The sequence below is a fragment of the Falco peregrinus genome, chromosome 6 (assembly GCF_023634155.1).
Source record: "Falco peregrinus isolate bFalPer1 chromosome 6, bFalPer1.pri, whole genome shotgun sequence".
Classification (NCBI taxonomy): domain Eukaryota; kingdom Metazoa; phylum Chordata; class Aves; order Falconiformes; family Falconidae; genus Falco; species Falco peregrinus.
The window spans coordinates 71,129,155-71,151,831 of NC_073726.1; the positions used below are offsets into that span (position 1 = coordinate 71,129,155).

Consider the following 22,677-nt stretch of genomic DNA (forward strand, 5'->3'; position numbering starts at 1 on the left):
GCCAAGCTGTATTAGTGGTTTTCTTAAATGCAGACACATTGCCATAATTCCTAGTGGTTTCTGAAATGCTATTTCTTAACCTATTAATTTTTAAACTGTATTGTTTTAATATTAGTTTTCTCAGTGATTTCAATTAAGATGTAAGAGACATGACCATCCCCAGTGGACTTCAATACATCAGGCAGCTGGAAGTATTGGCTTTTTCATGAGACTTAGAAAGGTCTTGATGAAAATCTCAGCAAAGGAAATCCTGTGCTCTCAAACTCCCAACACAGACATCCTGGCATGTGAAATCTTGCAACAATCAACATCGTCGGTTTTGGTATCACCCTGACTGGGACTGATGGGTTAGGAGATTGCTAAGAGGCAGCAGAGATTTTTGCTGTGAACATGATCATGAGCTACAATCTTGGCCAGATTTGGGAGCACCCAGAAGATGTTACAGTCTGGTGGCATTCATTAGGCTCTGTGAATAGCCCTGGTTGTCTCAGCCCAGCTCCTAGAAGAAAGAAAACCATTCCTTGAGGCTGCTAGTAATAATGGTCTTGTTTGCTAGCAGTTGCAGCATCATGGCCAAAGAATGCACAGTCATGGAAACTGAACTGCCTTTTGTCCATCAGGGCACCTGTGCCAGGTCATGGCTAAAGCCCGTTGGCAGGAGAGAGTGAGGAAAGTCTGCATTGCTGCTGCCTGCTCTCAGGACAGAGCAAATGCCTGTGTGGGTTGTGTCCAACATCCCTCATCACTGGCAAATTTACTCGAGTAGTTTAACGACCCAGTACTGACTTGTAATGTGTGCCACCTTGGCATTGTCTGTCATATCAGTTTCTGTGAGCAACCAAACTGGCCTCATGTGAAGTCACAGGCTGATTTTGGGACTTTACTCAGCAGCTTCATTCAATGCCTTAGGAGGATCTTGACTTCGAAGACTCTGAACTCATCCTTTATTGATAAAGATATTACATCTCTGGAAGTTCCTTTTTGATGAGAAAGGATAGAAATATGACTTGATTTGGATGTGGGTGTGTGCATTCATTTTTTATTTCAAGATGCATCTTGGAGCACCATAAAAGAAGTTGTGTTGCAGACAGGACTGTTAGAGAAGTTCTTTCTCTTTCTAGTTAGCAAAGGAGATGGCAAAAGCCTTCCAAGGCAGAAAAGTATTTTTTTTCTGAAGGTGTTCATATGAATTTTTCACTGAAGGTATTTCTTACTGGCCAGCTACAATATTCCTCCAACACAGTAGAGCTGGGGAAAAAAAAATTTTTGGACATAAATATTTCATCTACTGCAGTTGACAGTTTGTTTAGGCTCGTAATCTAGCTAACTGAGTGGGAATAATTCTACTTGAGCATAAAGAACTTCAATCAGTTCATATCCTTCTCCTCTTATCAGCATCTAGCCATGACTCAGCATGCTGGTATCAGTCCATCTGGGGTATTGTTAAATACTTCAAGCTCAGAACTCTGAAGCAATACTGGAGAGTGAAGTCCGTGCACTACACTTGATTACTATTAAGAATTTTATGACAAAACTTTGTAGCTATAGAGGGAATTTTTTCGCTAGTGTTTCCAGAGAGAACATTTGCTTCTTCATAGGTTTAAATATTAATGTCTGATAACACTATCCATGACTAGCCCCTGGCAGGACTGTGCCTTTTTGTCAGGGCAAGTTTTACTCTGATATAAAGAGAATTTTGTGTTTTGGCCATTATTCTTACAATACTGAAGTATCCATCTGCTATGACACTGGAAATAATATGAACTTTGTCAAGCAAACTTGATTGGTGAAGGTTATGTGTTATTTCTGCTGTGACAATGCCCTAAACCTTGTACCAAGAAGGTATCAACAAACCTACTCCCAATGAGTTTGCAACCCAAGATCTTGATAGGCAACAGATGTATGATGCTGCAGGAAGAGGGGTGGGGTGCAGTTGCAGAATGAAGCAATGTGGGAGCATAATCCTATGGCTGCAAAAAACCTTCACAGAAGACTGATAATTTTATTCGAAATGTTTTCATCTTTAATTCAGGTCAGGACAGCAGGGTGGTGGTTGGTCACAGTTTAGAGCTTTACAGACTACTTCTGCCATAAAGCACATTAACATTTTGAATACACTTGCTTAGGTAGTCATTAATACCGAGAAAATTGTGTTCCTCACCTGTTACTTAGAATGTCTCATTGCAACTTATTTTCTTTTTCTTTTTCTTTTTTTTTTTTAAATTCTTTGTTTTGTTTGTTTCTTGGTTTTGTTCTATGATTTGTGGTATCTACTGAGCAGGTAAAAGATGACAAGGATAAAGTCAAAGCACCAAAAGATGAGATGAAAAGTATCTGGGATCGTAAGAGGGGAGTTCCTGAACAAAAGGCACAGAACGGAGAACGTGAACTCACTGCCTCAAAACTTAAATCTACTGAGAATGCTTTTGGGTAAGTTCCAAGTAAGCATTGGGCTTGCTTATGTTATAGCAGAGCAGGGGGCCATCTCTGGGTCTCTGCTTAACAGCCTGGTAGCGGCTGAGTAGAACACTTGGGTTGGCAACCTCAGAAGAGGCTCTAGCATTCATTGGGTTGTAGGTATGAGTTAAAGCTTTTGGCCTGTTTTCTAATGAACTGCCCCCACATTGTTGCAGTAACAAAATGAAGTACAGAGAGCAGATGTAAATAGCCTTGCTCCCTCACCAGAGACAAGTGGCTTGTTTTCGCTCTGCTGGGGCTTTCCTTCCTTAAAGGATATTTATTTCTAATATCTGCACAGAGGTCGATAATGACAACAGCCTAGGTTTTGTGTTCTCTAATTTTTTGTCAGATCTCAGCCTTTACTAATTAACCTATTTCCAGTTACTCACCTGCTTTTAATCAGACTCTGCATGTCAGTACGGAGCACAATGCAGTTTGTAACTGTTGAAAGAGCCTCTCCCTTGATTTCAAGGCAAACCTTGGAATTAATGACTTCTTTATAAAAGTAGTTTTTCAGTTAGGCAAAAACCTCTCCTAGCCAAAGTGTTCTACTTTTATCTTTTTTTATAAGCTGTGCCACAGCTCAATTTTTATTTTTTTCCTTTTCAAGGAAACATTTGCCTTGTGGTTATACTGGGAAATTCAATGAAGGTGGCAAATTTCTAGTGAAAAGTTTATTAAAAAAGGATTCTGCCTGCTAAGAGGAGGGGGTACATGAAGCAGAGCAGAAGTTCTTCCTTGTAGCAGAAAACCAAGAATGAGTAGGTTAGAAATCTAATCTTTTTTCCTTCTGAACCTCTCTTCCTCTTACTTTGATACAGCCAGAGAAAAGGTTAATCTCTCCAGGCACTTTGAGAAATCTGTGCATGGCAGATGGGATTTGCTGTTGTATCTCAGCATTCCCTTCATGATTCTTCCGGGAAAAACAAACTTTCTCAAAATAAAATGCGGTTCAAAAGTCCCTGGAGACACCCTGACCTAAGGCCAAAAGACAGACAGAGGTGGAGATGGAATAGCAGGAAATTGGCCTTGCTCAGAACTGTCCTGCTTCATGACTTGGGTCACATCATCAATAACATGAGAATGGTTTTCTAAAAATATTTTTGTTGTGTTTTCATTTGCTTTACTTCCTGTGGGAGACAGGCCTTAGTGGCAACATGTAGATTTGAGTTTCCACTCTTTTTTTTTTCTTCTGTTTTTCTTCTACTATTTCCCAAATGTGGGAAGAAGCCTGTTAAATAGCCTTTTATCAGCTGAGTAGAAGACATGGGTTGGCAATGTCAGCAGAGGCTGTAGTGTTCATTGGCGATTAGGTATGAATTAGAGCTCTTGGTCTATTTTCTAATGAACTTCCCCCATGCTGATGGGCTTTGTTTGGAACTGTCTTTATTCTTGCTTTTACGTGAACATATCAAATACTAGTTAGGAAGCATGTAGCTTGGCTAACTGCGGTGGTGAAGACCTGAGAATAAAATAGGGTAGTGGAGGCTAAAGAAAAATCTTACCTGTGTCTACTTCAGTCAGTAAGAGAAATACAGAATAAAACTCCATTTTATGCATCACAATTTCTCCTCCCTAACTGTACTTGCTCCAGAAATACGGCCAAGCAACCAAGACCAGAAAAAGACATGATGAAAAATATTTTCCCCCAAGACAATCTGCAGAAAGAGAAAGCTTAAAGAAAATGAGCAGTTGCAGAAAATGAAAATGTTGGTGTTTTTCAACTGAAAATTGAAATCATTAAACTCAGGGAGTTTTTTTTAGCTTACCGTTCCCATCTCCCCTCCCAGCTGCCTCCCTATGCTCATACAGGACTACAAAAGCCCTAAATATGATGTAACATGGGTTTTTTTTCCATATTATTCTGACATTTTTGGCTCCCACAAGCCATTGCTTTCCTTTTCCTCCTTGTCTGAAAGCTGGAACTCTTTCTCCACCCAGCATCTCAATATTGATTTCCCAATGTCAGCAATAGGGAACAGAGATTCCCAGAATCTGTTGAAAAGAGAGGAGTTTGGGAGGTGGAGAAAAATAAGAAGAATGACGGCCAGTTTGTTGATACTATTTTGAATTGTGCAGAACCAGTAGGGAAAGTCCTGTAAACTGCATGAGAATAAAATAAACTAGAAACTTTAAAAGTGCTTCTTTGTAAGGAGAACAAAATAGGCAATTGAGGTCTCCAAACAAAAATGTTAAGACTAGGTTCTACCTTTGGCTTCTATCAGTTGAAAGCTGAGAATAGCTGTTAAATTCATTGAGGCTATCTGTACTGAAGTCATTGAGGATTAATGTTTCTTCTGTGCTGATATAAAACAGAGTGGCTATTTATTAAGAAAATCTTGGCAAATGTTATGTTCTTAGCTCTCTTAGTTCTGAGGTCTGAGTATTTGCCCTTGCTGGGGATACCATTATGTCTATCAGAAGTGACCTTTTGCATCTTAATTGTCCCCAAAGCTTGCAGGTCTGGGTGGGCTGGCAACACAGACTTCAGAGCCAAGAGACAAAAATAATTAAAAATTGAAGAGGTTCCTGGGATGTTTGCTATAGGAGATTACAACCTTGCAATGAAGCAGGACCATCTTAAAATAGCTAGGGATTTCTCATGGCCTGTGCAGGATAGATGGACTGGTTCCTTAGAAATACTTAGTGCCTTATAGAGGCGTGTGGAACATTTTGAGTTCTCATTACCTCTGCAAACTGAATCAGAGGTATTTCAGGCTGGACACACGAAATCATACTTCACACCTCAAATATTGGTCCTCACGTTGTTTTTGAGTGGGTTAAATAAAATTTCAAATAAAATTTCCAGTGTTTCCTCACAATGCTTTAGGTAATTATGTATTTATTTGTCATTGAGAAAGCTTGAGTTCCTTTTTTTAATTAGGCATCACTACGTGACGCAAGCCCTTATTTGTGATCACTTACATTAACTTGACGTTTATGGTAAAGGGTGATCTTGTGGTTCTACTTTCATGGTTTAAGTGATTCCATTGCAAAAACACTTTTAGGAATAGGGCCTGGAACAGAAAATAATTGTGATAAGGTGATATTATGGAAATATACATTATATACTTGTAACTTTAGGTTAGAAAATCAGATATGAGAGTGTACTGAGGGTACATACATTCACAGACCCCTGGGACATTTTTTTTTTTTTTTCTTTAGCCTGACTTTGCGATGTTACACTCTTGCATAGAGAAGACACTCTAAACCCATGTAAACACATTGCAAAAGAAATGCCAGGTCCTACTACTTTGGTGTTGAACTTGCATAGATGAAGTACAGCAGCTGAATTCACATAATAGCATCAATTTGGTTATGCTACTTTGCCTTATGGTTTTTAACAATACAATTCCTAAATCATGTATGCCATGCTAGAATCAAATTTCATCCAATGTGGTAAAATCACATGGGGGCAGAAAATTCTGTTAGTAGATTCTATTGTGATATTGAAACCACAGATAGTTCAATTCTGGTCCTACAACCTCTTTTATATGGTTAGTTCCATCTGGATGAGGTGCCTATCTGAAAAGCAATATTGTAATATTGGGTGTGATTCACCAGACTGAAAATTTATGTGGTATTCTTCATATTGTCATCTCTAATCTGATCATCTCTAGCAGTTATTGTTATTGTTGGAATGCTTGATTCGTACTGTCTTGTGATACTATACTCTACAACGCTCTGGTTGCGTTAATGAAGTCATTAATATCCAGCTTTGTTAAATGCCAAAAGAACAGAGCAGAAAGCTTTTTTTAAAAAAATCCCTTTCTGTCTCTTGTGAATAGCACACTGATACCTCTTAGGTACCTATCTCCTTGTCAGCAGTAATATTAAACGCACTCAGGGAGCAGACATTTGTCTAAACACTGCTGTAGTAATTGTTTAACTAGGTGATGCTATCTGACTCTGTTGAAAGTATGCACTTCACCTATGCAGATTCTTTGGGGTTTGGGGCTTTTTTGGGTATTCTTTCTGTCTCATATATTACATTTGGTTGGAAAACTTCTGTTTTCTCTGGTGGAAAGTTGCCATAAATAAATAACTTCCAGTTCCTTAATAAAGAGTCATACTTTCCCTGGAAAATCTCAGCAAAAGATCTGATGAACCTTTCTGTTCATACAGGCTGGGATAGTTAAAGTGATAGGTGTTATAGATGAGATAGGAACCTTTTTAGGTTTTCAAAACACTGTTGAAGCTGTAAGGTTCTGTCCCCTCTCTTATCTCCTTCTGTTTTTCCCAAGTCAAGTAATTTGTTCTGTCCCCAAAGATGCTTGGTTTTTTTCTAGAGGGTTTATAAAAAAATACTTGCCTTTGAAAACAGAGGATTAGTGTATCTCTAATTATATAGAACATTGCATAATAATTTTGCTATGATTTTTTTCTGTGTAAATTTATCTTACTTAAAATCAACAGAGAGCAGTTAGTTAGGGGTTTCCATTGTTTTGTTTTCTGTATGAAACACAATAAGCTTTTGGAAGTGTTTCCTTTGTACACAAACTGCAGAGCAGAGGTGTGAAACTGTAAGAGTTTACTGCATACCATAGAGATGCTGATGAGATATGATACCTTTTACTGAAGTTACATGAGATGTTAAATATTTCAAGCTGAGTTACTGAATTCTTTTAAAAACGGAGGTGTCTTGAGTTCTTAGGCAGGGTGGCACAGCTCATGTGCACACAAGCATGAGACACTCCTTCCTCACTGACAGTGGATGGGAGAGGTGCTCCTTTTAGTATCCCAGCCTACCAACTCCTGATGAAAATGTTTTGGGCCTGTCATAGTTTGCATGGAACAAAAGGTCTTATAAGGCGATATCTTTATGTGCCAGGCTGTTGTGTTGCTGTTGAGCATGTGGCAGCAGGTGGCTCTGGCCAGGAGGGGAAAACCTGTGGTGCATCACCTTCTCTTTCATTTCTTTCCCAGCCGCTCCAACTTGAAAGGGACCACAAATGCAGAGGAAGCAAAGCCGGGGTCTCAGGTTGAGGCTGGAAAGTGGCTAGAAGATCAGCGCCGTCGCCGAGGTGAGAATGAGGAGTTTGAGAGGCTGAAGGAGAAGCAGCAGGAGGCAGCAGCAGAGCTGGATGAACTGAAGAAAAGGCGGGAGGAGCGCCGGAAAATCCTGGAGGAAGAGGAGCAGAGGAAGAAGCAGGAGGAGGCTGAGAGAAAAGCCAGAGAGGAGGTAAATGTAAAATACAAAGTATTTGACTCTGGTTTTATTCCCTTGTTGTTACTACTTTACTTCCACTGGCCTTGGGTTAGTTGAAGACACTTTACAGCAGTGTCTGCACAGACACTTTTAGGCAAAAAAGTCGGTGGCGTTGGATGTTGGTGGGTCTGTATTTAACAAGAGGGCAAAATAAGGCCAAGAGGGACTGACTCATAGGTGAGAAAGAAGCGTGTAACAAAGAAGGTAAGACCAAACCCAAGCATACAGGCCAAAGTGTGCTGCTTCTTGCATCTAATGTTACTGTGTGGAGAATGGCTGCTGTGACTTTGCCTCATGTTACACCCTTTAACTGGGCCCTCTGGGTTGTGTGCTTTTCTGGGCATTGCTGTTTCTTAGTGTCTGTCAGGAGATGGTCTGTTGCCACAAATCTTGATTTCAAATATGCTACCCAGCATTAAAATGGCCCCATTTTCTAACCCTCAGATTTAACTACAAGTATGCCATATTTGATATCAAGCGACCACATCACATAGATGCTCTAGGGAGGACCTGAGGTAAAACGTACAGTCATCCAGCATAGAAGGAAGTGTTACAGTTTGAGCCTTGGGAAGGGCAGGGCTCTAATATATGTCTTCACAAGTCAGGATTTCACCTGCGGTAGTTGCAAATTTCTTATCTTCTTGGGGATGGAAAAAGTTGGGGGCAGTGTTATAGCCACAGAGTTTGTAATCTATTCAGGGTGTCTTTTTGAAGTTACACAAATTTAATGACAAAGTACATGTCAATATTCATCTGCTGCAGATGAGCTGGAATGCTAATGTTATGTATAGCTGTGATGGACTAGATCTCATTAGGAAGATATTCTTGTCTAATTAAATATTGAGTACCCAACCACATCTGTTTGCTTGTACTTCCTCTGCCAAGGGACTCTATAAATAGGATTTCCAAATCTCTGGTGCATCATTTAGGAATCTTAGTTGTTTGGAAAACAAATGGTAGATGAATAATAATAGTATGTGGCAGCTGAATGCCAACTGCTTTAATATATTAAGCTCTTTACAGTAGAACTCAATAGAGGCTGAGATTGCACAATACCTTGCTGGTCAGACCCTGCTGACCAGTGCTCGTAATGGTTGTGCTTTGACTTGTAGTTTATGAAGTAAAAACTCATGTTATCTCTTTGGAGAGAGACTAAACCTTCAGGGTTTGTGGCACCTATTGATTTTCCCTTGTGAAGTATTAATCTTGGCACAAAAGTGCCAGAGTAGATGAATAGAACAGTACAATGATGATACATGAGGATACAGAGAAAGTGAATTTGTGTATGTTTATAAATGCGGTTTTTTTCTCTCCTTAAGTAGCACTATATGGCAATAAATCTGGTGACCTCACTGTGAGGAGACACTACAGCAGCACAGACTTATGTCTTCACTGCTTCCTTAACACTGTGATGGATTAACAGCAGTATATTCCTGCATTTCAGATAGGTCATTGAACTTTTTTTGACTGACATAAAAATCTATTCTTAGAAGATTTGGTAAATGTTTGCAGGATTGCAAAGCTCTGTAAAGGTGATGTAGTTTCTGAAAGAATAAGTGACGTTTCATATTTTTTAAGGAGGAAAAGAGGAGAATGAAGGAAGAAATTGAAAGAAGAAGGGCTGAAGCTGCTGAGAAACGTCAAAAGATGCCAGAAGATGGCATATCTGAAGACAAGAAGCCGTTTAAGTGTTTCAGTCCTAAAGGTTCATCTCTCAAGGTAACTCCTCTACTAACATCTATGTAGTACAAAAAAAGTAATAGGGGTTGCAGTCCAAACCAACAGCCAGACACCAAAGCAATGTGAAAATACTTGAAATCAGACTTGAGACAGTGCTCAGAAATAGATCTTAGCCTGAAACTTTTAGCTGAAAGACTTCATTCATTGGGGTGATTGAAAATTAGAGATCCTCTCTAAAAATAGAATCTAGAAAAAAGTTACCTGTTCTTGTTGATGAAAAACGTCTGAAAAGGATCTTCAGCTTCAAGAGAAAATTATTTTGGAAATTTAAAGCTGTATTACTGCATCGATTTTCAGTGTTGATTTGTTACAGGAGTGCTTTGTGAACTGGATAAAGATCACAAATGTTCTCTCTCTCTTTCTCCTTCTGCATCCACAATTACTTTCTTCCTTGCCAGATTACTTTGTCTTTAACCATATCCAGCCCAGTCATCATTAATTGAAACTGCCCCATATGGGAGTTCTAGTTTATGTCTAATCCCCCTAAAAATAACATCTAGAAGTACTGGGCTGGATTTCATTTTCTTATGTAACAGGGAAAAAAACAAACCCTTCTGATGCTGCAGGAATTTCTAAGTGGTCTTTTGTGGCCTGTTTTATATTGGAAGTAAGATAAATCAATTAAATGGCCTTTCAGCATGGAAGAGGAATCCTGCCGCACTGAAATTATTGGGAACTTTGTTTTGGTATTCAGTCCAGTTGCTTTCTCAGCTTAAGCCCAAACTTCAGAACTATTAATTGTTTTCAGCTATCTTCCTTTTCTCATTTTGTGTCGTTAGTCATTTAAGAATCCAAAATGTTTGTCAAAAAAAGACCCCTTAGTGAGCACCAGGAGAGGAAAGAACTGGGCAGGAAGTTATCAGGTAGGAGCTCATTGAAGCATGAAGTGGATCTCCATAGGATTAAGAACTGTATTTTTGAATGACAAATTTCTTTTGGTCAAAATTACATTTCTGCTCACAGAGAGCTACACTTTGAAGCAGCCTGGAGCTTCATCCCTACGCTGTTTTGGGTCGAGTTCTAGCAAATACAGTGTCCAAATGCTTTTGACAGGACTTGCCTTTGACTTCTGAGGCACATCTGAACCTGAAATACAATGACAGAACACATACAGCTGTAAACAAAGATTGCAGTTTCATGACTTGCTCCTATTAGATAAACCTGGTCAGACACTATAAATGTGCAGCTTCTTCCCAGCCCTCCTGGGAGGGCTTCTTTTTCTTCCTTCTGTTTATTGAGATGCCTTTTGTGACATAGATTTGGAGTTTTAATTCACAAATGACTCAGAAGAGAGGAAATTATACTTGAAAGCACATAATAGAAAGATATAGATCATAATTTTGGAGAGAGTGGGAAAAAACACTGGATTTGGCAGGAGGTTAATAGCTTTTAGAGAATTTTTGGAGTGATGCTACACTATTTTACTGAGTGTATTTTTAGAGGAAAGCTGGAATTTTCCAAATGTCATTAAGCATCCAAGGTCTATTTTTTTTATGATGGTAATTGCTGATGGTTTTTATGGCTTGTTAGGTAGAAGTTGTTTGTTACAAAATCTGATATATGCAACTCCGTGCACATTTTTTCTCCTTCTGTTTCTCTTTGAGAAATTGGTGATACAGTACACATTCCAATCCGATGTCTGTGTGGCCAGAGTAGATGTAATGCTGTTGAACTTCACACCCTGAACTGTTTCTTGGATTTCTGTGGTCAATAGCTGAGGAGAGAATAATCTCATTTTAATAACCTGATCTCAAATTTGGTGTCAAACTCCAGGTTTTAGAAGACAGTATATTTTGTTACCTTTCATTAAGACAGACTTCTCAGGCTGGTCTAACCTGGTTGGTACGCAGCTTTCTCATTGCCTGTTATGCACTGCCCAAGTTATCTTTTGACTTGTAAAACATCTGGCACGTATATTTTCCCTTGATGAATGTATCATCTGGTTAGATGTGTCATGAGTCATGTGAGAACCCTAAATGCACAATTGTGGGTGGGCGGTTGGAATTAATAATGAAAAAAGGGACGCTTAGTATTAAAATACTGTATAATACATGTGCACATTCTGAATTCTCCTGTAACACAGTCTGGCAAAGCACCTTTTTCTCCTTCCTTGTCCTTCTTGGGGTGATAATTTTTGGGGAAGAAAAGTAAGTTCCTGGGAGTGACTTAGATGAGGAAAGTAGGGCATGCTGTTTACCAAGTGAACTACAAGAACAAAGGAAAGAAGGGAAATAAACCGAAAAGCAGTGTGGCATATTACTTATGGACATATATCTTATGGGCATTGCATTTATCCATTAGGCATGGCATGGGCTAGCATGACATGCAGACTCAGAACTGATGTGCAACTCATCTCCATGTATTACACGGCTCATGGAAGCACATATATAAATGTATGTATAGCAACACGGGCATAATGTACATACGTGGTTATATTTAGAAAGAACTACTGTGATTATCTAGTCTGGCCTCTAAGAAATCACAGCCTGCACAGTGCTGATTGTTATTTTAACTATCAAATACAGTATTATTACTAACCCCCCATGAGGGCTGGTCCTTTCAGAGGAGACAGTGAAGAGGAAGAGTGCAAAGTAAATACAGATCAAGTTCATCACTAGCTCAGGGACAGAAGCAGCTTGGATTTCTCAGGCCTGGTGGAGTCCCTGTGGGCAGCAGCAGCAGTACCAAACCTCTGTTCGACCTCTGCCCTCTCTCTTGTTTGTTTTTTGTTTTGGTCTTGTTTGTTTGGGTGGTTTTTGTGTGTGTTGTTGGTTTTTTGGTTGTTTTTGGGAGGAGTGTGTGTGTGTTTGTTTGGTGGGTTTTTTTTTAATAAAGACAAAGACTGGAACAACTTCTGCTGCTTTCCCATCCTGCTCCAGCTCATGCTTTCCCTACTTTAGTTCACATATAAACGGTGCTGCACTAGAAGAATGAGATTTCCAGCATAATCTTTGTTCATTTTCCTTTTTAGACAAGTTCATTCCTCATGTTTTCTTTGGGAGGGAGTATTATTGACTTCTTGTATAACTATTCTCTAGGTTAATCAGGAGAGAACAGGATATTTCAATACTAAGTCTCCTTTTGGGGGTAAGCTCCACCACTACAGAAATGCAAAAGCAGTTAGGCACTGAGGGGAGGAAGCAATGGCAGGAGGCCAGGAGCCTGGGATATCTCCTGTCTTTGCAGAAAATGTCTCCTGGGAGTCACAGAAACACAGGATTATGTGGCAGCCTGTGCTCTCTGCAAGGCAATGCTGACAGCTAAGGCAGAAGACAGGACTTTTCAGGGCTTGAGATTTTTTTTTTAATTTTCTTAAAAGCCTGTCTTGTCCTATCTTATTATTGCTCTCAATACCTGACAGCTGGATCAGTGACTGGAAAGAATTAGACTCCACACAATCAGTTCTTCCTAGATGAGCTACTCTTGCAGCTGAGGGAAGGTACAGTGGTAAGAATAGGATTTGTGACATTTGTTTTTCCCCGTCTTTGATGCTGATGGCAGCACTCTGGTGTGGCAGGTAAACTGGAGTAAATTGGTGCACTCTGCACAAATGCTGCTGACAGCAGGAAAAAGCCTAACTGTGCTTAATGAAGCAAAAGAGCACATGAGCCACTCGGGGAGGATAAGGAGAAGCTACATTACTCCCAGTGACTACCACTCCAAATACATTTCCACTAGGTTCTTCCACCTGTTGGATTACAATACAGAGACTTCTGTTTTCTGTGTGCATTTCTTATTCCACTTCCTCCTTGACCCATTCTTTGAGAAGAGTTTTCCTATATATCAGTTTACAACACTTTCTTCGAATAATATCTAATACCCAGTTTAAAATTCCTAAGAATCATTTAATACCGTTGTATGAAAGAAATTTTACTGGGCACATCTAGATGTTTTTAGTTTCCCAAGTCACTGGCTCAAATTGTGTGTTAACTCATTCCTCTTCCATTCCGTTTCTGTTCTCAGAGAATGTACAGGCCGAAAACAGAGCACTTTGACACCCACGTTTTAACTGCATTTTAATAGGCACAGTCAGCAATTGCACAGTCAGCAAACAAAACATATCTATATAATATTGAATGTGGATAAATGAATACATATATCTCTGTATAACACCTTGCTTAATTTATTCCTTGCCACCTGTATGTGCTGACCCTGTTGAGTAAGGCCCTAAACAGGTGTGAGAATCCATATGGTTTTGATTTATATTGATTGGTTTCATTTTGCCTGACTTTACCAGCAGAAGGGTAGTTGTCCATCTAAGCATTTTGTTGTCTAATCTAAGCTTCATTGGGAGTTAACAGAGCAAGTGCCACCCTCAGTGGATAAGCAATCCCACCTTTCCGAGGGTGAGGTGAGCTTTTCCACCTCTCCACTGACTATAGAGGGAACCAAAATGAGTAATTTTAACTAAATGCTTAACTTTCAAGCAACTGAGGTTAGGTGGGAGAGATGCAGCCTGAGATTCTGTGTTCTTTCTATCTGGTCATAATTTCATTAGAGGCAGGCAGGTTGATTTTTTTGCAGTACGTGTGTATTCTGTGTCAGAGGCTTTCGAAAAGTATTCCATGGTGACAAAACATAGTCCAAGTTATTTAACAAGATCCTGTAAAATGAATGCAAGCAAAAAGATTATTCTTATTTCCTGTTTTCAGTTTGAGAAAATATCTTGCATTTTGCGCTAACCACTTTGCTTTGCCTGTTTCTCTTACAGATCTATTTTGTAATACTGTTTACCGTATGTGCCAAACATTTAAAAATCTTTGCATGGAGTTCGTGTGGTGTGCAGTGCGTAAATGACCTTTAGATGTTGCTGTGCAATCTAAATGTATTTGACCTATATGCTGAATACAAGGGTGTTTGTTTAAGTGTATTCAATGTATGCTTCTGTTTCATGCATACTGTGTGTTGTGGAAGATGCTCTAGAACAAATTCTTATATAAATGTGCAGAAAATGTGTTATCCATTCACGCAAGGCACCTGTTTCCTTGGGCAGAGGATCATGTTCAGCTCTGAGGGTTGCTTCCTAACTCTGCTTTCCTATTTAATTTATTTTCTGGTTTGTTTCCTCACTTTCCTGTTTTGAACAATCCCTGACTTATTCCTGATACCATCGCATGTGCTCTGAGGGCCATTCTTTCCAGTGGGTAAGGAATGAATCTTTGACTTTTTACTACAACCCCAAGAACACATGTGTCTCTTGCCCCCAGCCTGTTCCCCTCTTACACCAATGCCTACTGAGGCCAGGTTTTCCTTCTGTGTAGAAACGTCTTTCCTGCTGCTAAACATTGGAAGACTATTAGGAGTCAGTACTGTTTGCATCATTTAAGACCTGTCCCTTTTGTAAGATTTCAAGTGGATTCTCAGTTCATATGAACTAGAAGATGCTATAAATTATTAGATGGCTACCTCGAGTCCTGATTCTTTGAGATAGTCCGTATTGTTTGTCCTTGCTGCCAGCCAGGGTTTTACTGGTGCAGTTGAGGAATTACCCATTCATACAGAGCAGGGGAGAAACCAGTGGCACTTGTTGGTATAACTCATCATTTTGATGCATTGCTGGTTACGATCCAGAGCTCAGCGTGGTGGGAAACTTTTCCTACCCTACCATAATCGAGGCGAGGTGACGTGGTTTATGTTACCATCGTAGATCTGTTTAGTGACTTTCAATCAAATAATGTACTTGCTCGTTTTATGGCAATGCCGGCTGTATTTCCTCTGGGTGAAACTAAGTTATAAACTGTGAAGTATGGCAGAAGAGCTGCAGCTCCGGCCCCGGGTGGGTGTGGGTTGTGCGTGGCTCTTCGGCTCCTGCTTGGTGTATTGCTGCCGCCTTGTGACAGCAGTGCATTGGGACCGTTGGTACGTACCCGAGCAAAGCCCATCATCTCGCTCAGGACTATATGTAGATCACATACTGGCAGCTGAAACTGTTAATGTAAATTAGTCTGTAAATTGTGTGTGTATATACGTATTTATTTAGAGCAGTAGAGGTGCCTTTGAGCTGGATTGATGCTAGCTGGAGTTCCTCTAGTGAGCCTGTTTGGCAAATTCTGCGCTGATACTAACTGCCTGAGTTTTTGCTTGTATGGGCTTGAGAAATAAAGCATTCATGCCCTTTGATGGGAAGGCTGTGGGGTTTAGTACTCTGTTACAGCCTGGATGCTAAGGGCACTGAGGAGAACCATTTAAAGGAATGGCTGTCATTGCCTTATTTTAAAGGCACGAATGCCACAGCAGTCACTGTTTAAATAATTTGAAAACGGACAACCCATACTGAGACTGGGGAATCCCCAGGAATCCACCCAGGCTGATTAATAGTAATTTCTATCCTCTGGAGCTGCTTGTGTATATTTTACTCTTAAGTGAAACTGTAGAGCCTGGGACAAGAAGTGGAACAATGCAATGTGGAAGAGGCTTGAGGAAGTTTGATTAAAGTATTTCTCGACCCAGAATGCAAATAGTCCCCCCACATTGTGGAATGTTTAAAAACTTTATTCAGGGATGTAGTCTTTTTCTTTTCAAATTATCAAGAGATTTGGCCTAAGTCTTATGAGACATTAATGATTCTTTTTTCCTGGAAACATTACAATATTTTCCTATACACAGAGTAGAAAATGATGAAATGTAAGATATTGGTTTGTATAATAACAGCTGGTAGATATTGACTCAGCAGGGACCCTGCTTGAACATGAGCAGAATACAGTCTTGACTTGTTTTTTGGACCTCAAATTAAATTGTCAATGTCCTACAAAACCATGCATGAGATAGGGCATGTGGCTGACTCCAAACCTAGCTTAGTCTGATGTCTCAACTCAGAAAAACCTTAATAAATTTGCTGTCTGTCTCAAGAGATACATACTTGCTCTTATACGGGAGATATGAGGAAATTTGACATAAATTTTGTGAATATCAACCCCTTTCGTAAGATTAACTTCTTCCTTTTCTCCTTTCTGTATTGGTGGTGTGTTCTCTTGTTATAAATAAGGCACTGAAGAAATACACAAGATGCAAACATTAATGAAGAAAATATATCCACCTTTATGAATCTGTAGCATAACAGGCTCCTAACTATAAAACCTTTGTGTGAGTCTGGTGATTTCTGTTGGAGTGAATCTCTTTCAGATTGACCTTTTGATGTTTAAAATGGTGTTTTAGCCTGGCCTTGTACAGGCTGCCTTTCTATTAACTTTAAACTTACAGCTCTTGTTTCTCTCTTCTCTAGATAGAGGAGCGAGCAGAATTTTTGAACAAATCCGCTCAGAAGAGGTAAAGCAATAAAACAGCAGGTTTGGTCAAAACAGCAGTGTTTAATTGGATGAAATAATAATTTATTTCTCTCTTTTCTACTCTTTACAGTGGTATGAAACCCACTCACACAACAGCAGTTGTGTCAAAGATTGACAGTAGACTTGAGCAATACACTAGTGCAATTGAGGTAAGTTAATTCTGGGTCACCGTGGGTCGAGCTACTAAAGGCTTTTGGGACTTTCATCAGTCGATGTTTTACTGTTCAAAAATTGCAGGGATTTTTGGTCACAAACATTTTTAATGCAACTTCAAATAAAATACTTGAGGCACGCCTATAACCAACATCTGGATATATATCTAAACAAAACCTCAGATTTGTGTCCTCCCTTTCACGCTACAATTTACTCTGTCTGCTTTGTAAGCTTGGAGTAGCTCTTGAAGAACTCAGTCAGCATCAGAGTGACAGTCTCATCCTCTTCTTGGCTGATGAGAGTACTGTCAGCAGAGGGCTGGTAGTCATCCTGGGCAAAGCTGACTTAGCAGCTTATTTAGGATAGCAAGGAACTGGGACTGTGTTGCTAGCTGCCATTTCAGAGTGAAATTCCTTGGCAAAGAAAGACACTTTCGTGAACTAGGGAGTTAAGTTGTAACTAAGGAAAAACAGGATCAAAATAAAAAGCAGAATTTGGCCCTAGGTGATTTTGACAAGTAGTGGCTAGTAATTCGCCTTGAAGCCAGAACTGAGGGCTTTTTCTTTTCAAGGACCAAGGAAAAATAGATGTTTGCTTTTTTAATTTGTTTTGGGGATTTGTAGGTATTTTTATAACTCAGTGAGTAAAGGCAATGTGAAAGCTACTGATTAATATAGCAGGCCAACTGGACTGGCTTGGTGTCATGGGACTAAAATAGTATAAAAAGGGATATCATCTTGATGGCTGTGATTAAGATCTAGCACTTCTTCATTCCCTGCTGGATTTTGTTTTCTCTTCTTGTTCACATATAGAGTCCAAATATGGTATTCCATTAACTCCACTCCACTGGTTAGGAGTTATTATCCTTTAACTTAAAGGAAACCTTAGTAATTAAAGATCAATTAACAAAGGCTTTTTTCTATGACTATTGCCTGTTTAAGCTTTCTGCTAGGCAGCCTATCAGCGCTGGAGAGTTTTATACTCTGTGTGAGCTCTTGATGAAAAAAGTGTATCCATGACAGTGCTGAAGGCTTGGGCTTGTCTGCAGCACCTATGTCAAGCTGAAGGTAGCTCAAACCCCTCCATTAGAGATGAATGTCAGCATGGCACCTGGTAGTCTCTGTGTCATCAAAGTAGGAGCATAGAGCTTCTGTCCTCCTGCTTCACTTTGTGCCTTTTCTGGAAGAGACATAACAACCCTAGAAGTGACAAGGGCTTTAATTTGGCACTGGGGTTTGATGGTGAACTCCTCAAACAGAGTGGATGGATGGATTGGAGGTACAGCTCTGTCTGTCATAAGAAATATATGTAATAGTGAAGTCAAGGTTTGCCGACCCATAAACAGTGAACCAGCCCACCCACCAGCTTACATTAGGTTCGTCAGTATATTCAGTAGGGCTGTGCTAAGATCCCAAGTCTTTATGCTCTGTTTAGATATTAAAAAGCATAGCTCTATGGCAAAGGGCAGGCAGTGCACCTTCACAGCTACATACAGCTCCCATGTGACTGGAAATTATTCCTTTGTTGAGTTTCTGATTTTTCCAGAAGCTGCCAAACCTGACTTGCTTTGCAACTACAGAGGCAAAGACTCAGCTTGTACAGGTTCCTATTCTCTTCAAATCTGTCTCAGGTAAAATGAACAAGAATTTTGAAAAGAAGGAACAGGAGCAGTTTGGTAAGCTGGAGTGTTTTTGGTGACCATGCAAAACACATGCTGGCAAAAATACCCAAACAATCCCCATCTCTTTTAAAGAACACCTCATTCCAAATATACTGTAATTGCTTGAATCCAGAGCTGTGAGGTTGTTTTCTGGGACAGATGAAGCAGAGTCTGATGCTGAATGATAGGGCAGCCTTTTCCGCCTACTTTTGTATAAGGATTTCCTTAGCTGTATCCCTGAAAGAGCCATGCTTACAGGATGCAGGTGCTAATACTTGAAAGAGGAAAAATGCAAGCCTTGGAGCAGTTATGTGCAGAGCTGTGGTTTGCCACGAGCTTTGGAAATCTAACAAATGCAAAAATCTAAGTGATTGCAGTTTTCATCGCCAGTCGTGTCAAGGGCGCAACTGCAAATCAAAAGGTGGAGAGTCTTAGTGGCACCTCTTGAGCTGGGTACTCCTTTCCTTCTTTGTGTGATCATTGCTAAAACCACTTACAGCTGCTGCGTTCCTCAGCATTGCCCCAGAGTCAAACCATCCTGCAGCTCCAGTTCTTAATGCCAAATGCCAACTGGCCTCAATTCTTCTGCAGGGCACCAAGGCTGCAAGACCAGCTAAGCCAGCAGCCTCTGACCTTCCAGTTCCAGCTGAGGGTGTCCGTAATATCAAAAGCATGTGGGAGAAAGGGAATGTTTTTTCATCACCCTCTGGGACAGGAACACCAAATAAGGTATGTGTTTAATTTTACATAGTGATTATAAAGAATTATGTTACGGACCTGACCTTGCCATTCATGTTCCTATGAGCAAGCCTGGCTGCTCCTCTTGACATCAGTGGTGAAGAATGTCCCAAAAGACTCTGAAGTCCTCGAAAACTCACAAAATTGTGTGGCTGCAATATTGAGTATAATGGAAGAATTCAGTGACATACTGAGCTATGTTATGAGACATTCCAGAGCCACATCAGATTCCTTAGACAAATGTATCTGGGTACTTCAAGTGATGTACAGAGAAATTCTTTGCATTGGGAAAGATTCTTTTGGGGCACAGAGGAGGATTAAACAGGCAAGATAATAATGATGTTTTATAGATAATGCATTAAAGCATTTTTGAGACACATTCTTTTTGTAAAACCTTAAAGCAACATTTCCTTTCTAGAAATTGATGTGAGTTGATGAGCATTCATCATAGCTAAAAATCTGAGCTATGAGTTGAAGGAGGTTTTTACAGATAGCCATGAAATTTCAGTAATTTGCTCTAACCTTTTAAAGATTGATTTTAATGATTTAAATTTTAAGCCTCTTAACTCCTCTGTTATGTACTTTTTGGAAAAAAAAATAGTTTAATGAAACAAAAATGTAGACTTAGACTGGTCTCTCTTCTTCTAGGCTAAAGATCTTTTTTCCCGTTGGTCTGGGGTTATGACAGAAACAGCAAGTTTAAGTATAACATTTATTCCTGGGTTAGCACTACAGTGGATATGATTTGGTCAGCCCACATTTATAATTCATGAAAACTAGAGGGTAGTAGTACTGTGTACTCCATAGGGACAATATCTTCAGAGCACACACAGGATGACTCTTAGCTAGCCATAGTCTCAGTGAGGACCTCTATATTAAACTCAGGCTTGGCTTTATTTTTAAATCTAAACCATGGAAAATACAGCAAAAGCTATTCTGAAAGTCTTCTGATTAAATTTTATTATTTTGCAGGAAACTGCTGGACTGAAGGTTGGTGTCTCCAGTCGTATCAATGAGTGGTTAACTAAAACCCCAGAGAGCAACAAATCACCTGCAAAACCTTCCGTAAGTAAACTTGCGACAACCATCTCTTTGGTTGGTGGATTCTCTCCCGGGCCAGAGGTGCTTCCTCAACTGAATGGTCATTGGAGGAACCTTGCTGCCTGTCCTCTCTTGGCAGCTCACAGAGGCCCTGTGGCTGCTGACTCCTGGCTAGTCGGAAAACAGGGGAGATGAAACAGGGCAGTTCTCACCTTAAAGCTTAGGGGTGCTCTAAAAATACAGTGCTCACAGAAGTGCTTCTCTGGTAGAGAAGGACATTAATTTACCATCTGTAAAAGCCTTACCATTAATTTAGAAATTAATGGCCATAGACCTTGGATGAAACACTTGTGCTTTGGCTCTTGCCCTGTAAAAATCTTCCAAGTATATTTTTAAACACAACTGAAATACTTTAATCCTCTGAGAGTCTAAATGTCATTTCTAATGAAGGCCATTTAGCATGCCCATTACTTAAGCAGGAATCAGAGCAGAAGATGCTGTCAGAGTAATAAGCTGGGATTGTGGGAAGCAGCAGTGTGGAAGTGGGAAGGAGCAGAAACAGGTGATAGTGAGCTGGGGAAGGGTATGGATGAGGAACTGGAGCCGTAGGTGTCCATACTGGAGGATGGCAGGGCATCATTGGTGGTGTTAATGATGCAATTTAGGATTTTATTAAAGAACTGGATTCTTCCCATCTACTTGTGTAGTGTTCTACTGCCAGTCCACTTGCCCTTTATAAAAGATTCAGCCTGAAAAACACATTCTCAGTTCACAATCTTGGTTGTCCCAAAATGGAGCTTGAAATTTGCAGCGTTGTCCCTAATGTCAGTATTTATTGATAGCTACATGGAGGTTGTGTCCTTATGGACATGAATCATTTTTCTCTCATTTAAATATCCTGGTTGGCCCAATGAGACCTGTAACCCCAGTTGATACCCTGTGTGTACCATCATCACAGCCAGAATCAACCAGTCTAAAAAGAAAACAACTTTTTTTTTTTTTTTTTTAATATCCAAAAGAAGTAATTTGGTTCTTCAGAAGTTATGCAAATATAGCTAGAATATAGTGATAATACTAAAAAGGTTTCAATTTCCAGGTTATGAGATGCCCATACAAGTGCTAAGCAGACTTATCCTTGTTAATTCAATCAATTTTTCTGTGTATGTAAGTGTTCACTCAGATGATTAAATAAAATCTCATAGCTAAATAGTATGCCTGCGTTCTACTACTACCAGTAGAAAAGTCAGGCATTCTCTCCTCTTTCATTCAACAGTAAAGCACTCTTATTTGCAAAACAAAAAAGCATCGAGTGAGAAATTGAAATCCTGGTGTTGGTTTGGGGTTTTTTTAACTGCTCAGAGTAAACTACACAAAAACAGCCAGTGGTTTCTTCCCTGCCAACTGATTATGCAGCCATGTGGTTTGAAAGCTTGTATAGTTCACGTAAGCATGCCTAAGATCTCAGGTGACTGTGCCTTTGGGGCTAGCATGATAGTCCTGGTGGACCAAGATCTGATATTCTTCCCCATATATCTGGCCCTTTTTTCCTTGTTAACTATAGGCAAACTTCCCTGGGTTGTGCCCCGATCTGTGGGTTGCAAATGGTGGAGCTGGGCAGAGCTGGCCACACATGCTTCAGCAGCCTATTGATCAGATTCCAATGGAATAAGGGACTGCAGAGGATGGATTTTGGATTCAAAACTCCCTTTTGCAGGGAGAACTAACGAATATCTTGAGTTATGTATATTTAACATGAAGGTGTGACTCCAACAGAGCATATAAAAAATGTAATATTACAGTGACATTTTATAAATGTTTTTCTCAAAGTCATTTATTTGTCTTTTTGGTCTCAGGACAAAGTGCCTTCTTACCTTGGAAGTAGAGCTGTGAATGATCCTAAAAATCTTATGCTGAAATAACCCTAAAAATTTTATTTTGATTAATGGTATGTTTTATACTGAAACTCAGAAGAAATTTACATATGTAAGAATATTAGAATCAGCATAGGAGTAACTGGTGATAAACTAGTATATATCAGCTGAAGAAATGGCCTCTCTTTATCATTTAAAATGAGGAAATATTGGTGAAAAAAAATCATCTAATGTTGAAAGTGGAAATGTAAATTAGGTGTATGTTTCTCTCCCTCAATTACAAATGGCATTCAGACATCCATCTCAAATGGGGACTGTTGTGCTGTACACATCTCAGGTTGGATGAGATTAATCCTGCACAAAGAATGGCACATTAATAAATGTCTCAAACTTCCTCAATGTTGTCCAAAAAGAGCAGGCTGGTGATCACCATGCCAATCCTGGATCAATGCACTTTGCTGTAGGATAAAGCACATGGTATTGGTGCCCTTTCTGAGCCTTTCAAATTCACCTCTCACT

The 22,677-nt window shown here is 39.8% G+C and overlaps 1 protein-coding gene across 11 annotated transcripts in view; it reads left to right on the forward strand.

Annotated features, from left to right (window-relative positions):
- Window positions 1-22,677, forward strand: part of CALD1 (caldesmon 1) — a 202,748-nt gene that overhangs the window by 173,419 nt on the left and 6,652 nt on the right. For all 11 annotated transcript variants that reach the window (XR_008747697.1, XM_055807422.1, XM_027782807.2 and 8 more), the window contains 7 exons: window positions 2,282-2,430; window positions 7,387-7,642; window positions 9,248-9,388; window positions 16,632-16,675; window positions 16,766-16,844; window positions 19,100-19,237; window positions 20,219-20,311. Coding sequence is in view for 10 of the 11 variants with exons in the window: in XM_055807422.1 (XP_055663397.1) it covers window positions 2,282-2,430; window positions 7,387-7,642; window positions 9,248-9,388; window positions 16,632-16,675; window positions 16,766-16,844; window positions 19,100-19,237; window positions 20,219-20,311 (900 nt within the window). In the remaining variant the exon portion in view is untranslated. The remainder of the gene's footprint in view (window positions 1-2,281; window positions 2,431-7,386; window positions 7,643-9,247; window positions 9,389-16,631; window positions 16,676-16,765; window positions 16,845-19,099; window positions 19,238-20,218; window positions 20,312-22,677) is intronic.